This window comes from Sinocyclocheilus anshuiensis, unplaced genomic scaffold, assembly GCF_001515605.1.
Source record: "Sinocyclocheilus anshuiensis isolate Anshui unplaced genomic scaffold, SAMN03320099.WGS_v1.1 scaffold922, whole genome shotgun sequence".
Classification (NCBI taxonomy): Eukaryota; Metazoa; Chordata; class Actinopteri; order Cypriniformes; family Cyprinidae; genus Sinocyclocheilus; species Sinocyclocheilus anshuiensis.
Window position 1 is genome coordinate 592718 of NW_015539883.1, and position 5095 is coordinate 597812.

Genomic DNA, 5095 nt, shown 5'->3' on the forward strand with positions numbered 1-5095 from the left:
ACGTGAAGCACATGGCGGAACATGTGAGAGACGCTCTGGATGAAAGCGAAATGTCACTCTCTGACAGCAGATGGCGCTTATGGAACAACAGATATTTATAGGCTGCTGCCCCTTTAAGACCGAATGCACGGATCCAATTTAATGATACACTTAAGATTTCTTTCTCCACTGTTTACGTTCACTTAAGACATAACCGACTGTGTTTACGAGAATACTTGCCGAGACAGTTATTTTGAGATAATTTTGTGTGTATGTGTTCATTCAGATGGAAGGATATGTGAAAGAGGAATCAATTCTGTGTACGCGCATTGTGTGAAACGCGGCTCTCTGTGCGCGCGTTGAATGAGTGCGCGCAGCTCCGAATGCGCGTGAATGGTTTAAAACACTTGAATGTTTAAATCGGCAAGACTTAGAAACACGTGCAAACGATCAACTATGATCCGTTTTACTCATACAAGCTAGTGAACAACGCAAATCAAGGAATGAATTTTATGTCACTGTTCAAGATAGCCCGTCGGGCAGGGCGGTGATACATTTTGGTAGCCCGACTGGAAAACACAATATCCCCGGGACGTCGGGCTAGCGATTTTGCGAGCCCTGAACTCCGTCCTTTATGATGTCATACTGTGTACCCACACAACTATTTCGAGTAACAAATGCAATTGGAAATAGGCTACAGTGGTAATATCAACTCAATATTAACCACAACTCTGGAGAGAACAGACACTGACCTGTAATCGTTAAAAGAACCACACAACTCCCCAAATAATCCAATTCAAACGCAGGAGCAAAAGAACTTAATGCAGTCCAAACTTCTTTCTCTTCTGTGGCTTGTTAGCTTGCTACCAGCTAGTCGACCCGTTTAGATTCAGTGCGGCGGCTAATGTCGAGTTGTGTTGGGGTGGACGGATACAACTATCATAAAAAAAACCAAATTCCAGCACTGTTTTATGTTTACACACGCTTTTAGAGAATATTGGGGCAATGTAGATGTTTATACAACACAGAACAGGTCCAGAGCAGTAGCAGACTGGCTAAGCTATGCTAAACAGTGGAGAAAGTAAATGAGGTTCACGATCCAGAGATACTTTGAGCTGTGTTTCTAAACCTAGTGAGCTCCCTACCTAGACAGCTTTTTGGGAATCGTTCGAACACTCCCAAAAATGCTGTCTGCATAGACAGCTCGCTATGCTTTGAAACAGCCTTTGAGGTAGCTGTTATGCTAAAGACGGACACACACGGAACCTAGCCTGCTAACGTTAACGTTACCCATTCCAACTAAACACTATGGTCATTATCTCTGCGGGATTATAATAATGTGGCTACTTCCAGGGCGTGTGGCAACCTACACAAAACCTAGGATTACTGAGGCTTTTTCACAAAATTCGTTTAGTTTACATATTAGCAAGTTAGCTGATCTAGAATTCAAAGATCCACTCACCAAGTTAATATCAGCCGGCGGCAGCTGCAGTGAGACCTTCTTAAATCCTGAAATATGAATGTAGCATGGTAGGGATTCAGCCTGATAATGTAAGCCTTCTGCTTTAGGGATAATCGAGAGTCCCGGTCCGAGTACAGATTAAGCGGTGCGTCTCTGCTGGGCTGAACCCAACAGAACCCGAGCCTAACTGACTGTCCCTCTCGCACACACTGGACTCCCTCTTCTCCAATCTCCACAGGCTAGTGCTCACTCAGAGGCTGCAGCGCACGCATTCGCCGCTAGTGGACAGCAACGTGGCGGGATATAATCAGACATAAACTCTTTGATGGATATTATCAGTGATCAGTGTCATCAGCATTGATGGATAATTATTGTACACAGTTATTGGATTTGTGTGTATTTCATGTAATACGTATTTTGTGCAAACCATATCAAAACATAGATAGATAGATAGATAGATAGATAGATAGATAGATCAGACAGACAGACAGACAGATAGATAGATAGACAAACAGATAGATAGATAGATAGATAGATAGATAGATAGATCAGACAGACAGACAGACAGATAGATAGATAGACAAACAGATAGATAGATAGATAGATAGATAGATAGATAGATCAGACAGACAGACAGACAGATAGATAGATAGACAAACAGATAGATAGATAGATAGATAGATAGATAGATAGATCAGACAGACAGACAGACAGATAGATAGATAGACAAACAGATAGATAGATAGATAGATAGATAGATAGATAGATCAGACAGACAGACAGACAGACAGATAGATAGATAGATAGATAGATAGATAGATAGATTAGACAGACACAGACAGATAGATAGATAGATTAGACAGACAGACAGATAGATAGATAGATAGATCAGACAGACAGACACAGACAGACAGACAGACAGATAGATAGATTAGACAGACAGACAGATAGATAGATTAGACAGACAGACAGACAGATAGACAGATAGATAGATAGATAGAGTAGACAGACAAACATTAGATAGATAGATAGATAGATAGATAGATAGATAGATAGATAGATAGATAGATAGATAGATTGATTGATAGAAATGTAGGTTTATCTAAAATATTAATGCCTTTTAACATCAAAGAAGTCTGATAGACCTTGTCACTGTGCATTTATCAGTTGCAGTGGAGAGTCAGTCACATGGCCTTCAGTGCTTTGACACTAATGGGCTAGGGGACTTTATGCTATTGCTCATCCTATATTCCTTTGTACATCCTAGATCATGTGACATATGTTGACTCCCTCCACACTGCAGTCAAATCACTGTTTTAGTGAGTTATACAAAATACCGATTGTGGATCTTTAAATTGCAATAACATTACCACAGTCCATTTCAGATACAAAGATAGATAGATTTATCTGTCTTTGCGTACAAGGCAAAGAGTGGTTTGGGATCTGATAAACAGTGAAGACACTGATGTCTTTCTCCAGACTTTGGGTGAACTGGCAAGACCAAAGTAAGTGAGGGATTGTTTTTCAGAATATTACATTACATTACATTACATTGCATCCTTAAATCAGTAGAACAGACCTTTTCTATCCCGCTTGAGGCGAAATGTGTATATTCCTCCATAACAGTAAGTGGCGCTGAGATTCATTCCCAGCCCTATAGACGCAAAGCATTGTGGATAAAGGTTCTGCTCGCGTTAGCCTGTAGCAATGGCGACGTCTCTAGGATCTAACACTTATAACAGGCAAAACTGGGAAGATTCGGTGAGTAAAAAAATATTTTTATTTAAGAATATAAAAGGAGTATTACTTATCGTGACTGGCCCATTTAGGTTCTTTGTTTGCGTTCGCCGAATCAACGCCTTTTCTAGTTGGAACCTATTCTGCTGTCGCTTAGCTCATGGCTAATGAAAACCCTCTCAGCATTCAAATTCATCTCATCAATAGTTTAAAATATTGTTATATAAATATACTGTATAAACTGGCACCGACGTATACAAACAGAATAGCGTGAAGATCCTCTATCCAGTTGCTGTGTTGTAATTGATATTTATTGCACAGACAAATAAACGTCCTATTAAGATCGAAATGAAATGATGAGAAATTAATTATATAATTAGTATATAACTAAAATGTGAACGAGTGGCCTGGTAACAAACAGTCTTCATAACATTAATAACATATGATATGAATAATCTATTTTTAATTATTAATAAATTAATTGTATGTATGTGTAACGTTACAGAATACATTTATTTTGTCTTGAATAAATGCATGCACAGCACTGATCTTTTCTTATTTGAACAGGATTTTCCCATTCTCTGTCAAACATGCTTGGGAGAAAACCCTTATATCCGGATGGTAAGTTGAATTAGAGTTTCATCATTAATTATAGATGAATTAATTGGAAATTGTAATTTTTTTTGTATTTAAATGTATTTTCACTTTGTGCTTGTATTTGTTTAAACAGACCAAAGAGAAATTTGGCAAGGAGTGCAAGGTACTGCTGTGTTCATCCTCTCAAAAAATGTTGTCCTGACAGGGTTCCCAGTCATTTCAGTTTTTATACCTAATATTAATTCAAAAGATTGGTACCTGTTATACACATGGAAACTCAGTCCAGTAATCTCTTTAAAATTATCATCAAAATCCTTATCCAGTTCGTGATGAAGTCTTGGAAATACATTGGTCAAAAAGTGTGAGAAGCTTGTCTTGACAATATTTTTTGCACCCACATTTTGAAAGTGCAGCATGTTATTTTATTCTCAATACTTCCTATCCTCTAGATCTGTGCACGTCCCTTCACGGTCTTCCGCTGGTGTCCTGGGGTCAGGATGCGCTTTAAGAAGACAGAAGTGTGTCAGACCTGCAGTAAAATGAAGAATGTCTGTCAAACCTGCCTTCTGGATCTGGAATATGGTAATGCTGTAATTTCTGACCTCAAAATATCTGTTAGTAAAATTATGTTGACATTAGTTTGTCAGGATAGTTGGGTTTCTAACTGTGATGCAATACCTTGAAAAATATTGATTTTCTATACCACTTGAAAAGCTTATTCCACAACATTAAAGGGCCATTCAAGCATCACTGGCCCATGTTGCGTTTCCAAACGCATGTTAAACTCGCAGCATATGCAGATATTGCTGCATTTACTGTTAACCAAGCTTCTCTTGAGATTCTGAAAACACCAGATAACATGCTGCTCGCGTGTAAGAACACAGTGATGTGATTCATTCGGATGCAGTGTAACAGACTAAATGCTTATTTAAAGGGGTCATATGATGCGATTTCAAGTTTTCCTTTCTCTTTGGAGTGTTACAAGCTGATTGTGCATAGATAAGATCCCTGAAGTTGCAAAGAGTAAAGTCTCAAAACAAAAGAGATATTCTTTATCAAAATTAAGACTCTGCCACGCCCCCCTAAAACGGCTCGTTCTAACACGCCCCCACATATCTACCTCACTATGTGGAAATATTTGCATAATGCGCCCAAATGTGCATGCAAAGAAAGAAAGCGTGGTTTCAGTAACCGCAGTTAGTGTTGAAGCAGCCATGTCAGGGAGACGCTGTGTGTTTCAGTGCGAAAGCAAAAGCACTTTATTTGGCCTTCCGAAAGTAGATGCATTTAGGAATCTTTAAGATTATTTACAACAGAACA

At 38.9% G+C, this 5095-nt stretch overlaps 1 protein-coding gene across 1 annotated transcript in view; it reads left to right on the plus strand.

Moving 5' to 3' along the window:
• The first annotated feature begins 3078 nt into the window (after window positions 1-3078).
• LOC107685490 (pre-mRNA-splicing factor RBM22-like) overlaps window positions 3079-5095 on the plus strand; it is an 8876-nt gene continuing 6859 nt past the window's right edge. Inside the window, exons 1-4 of the mRNA XM_016482088.1 lie at window positions 3079-3202; window positions 3746-3799; window positions 3909-3938; window positions 4225-4357. Of these exons, the coding sequence (XP_016337574.1) occupies window positions 3149-3202; window positions 3746-3799; window positions 3909-3938; window positions 4225-4357 (271 nt within the window). The 5' untranslated portion in view covers window positions 3079-3148. The remainder of the gene's footprint in view (window positions 3203-3745; window positions 3800-3908; window positions 3939-4224; window positions 4358-5095) is intronic.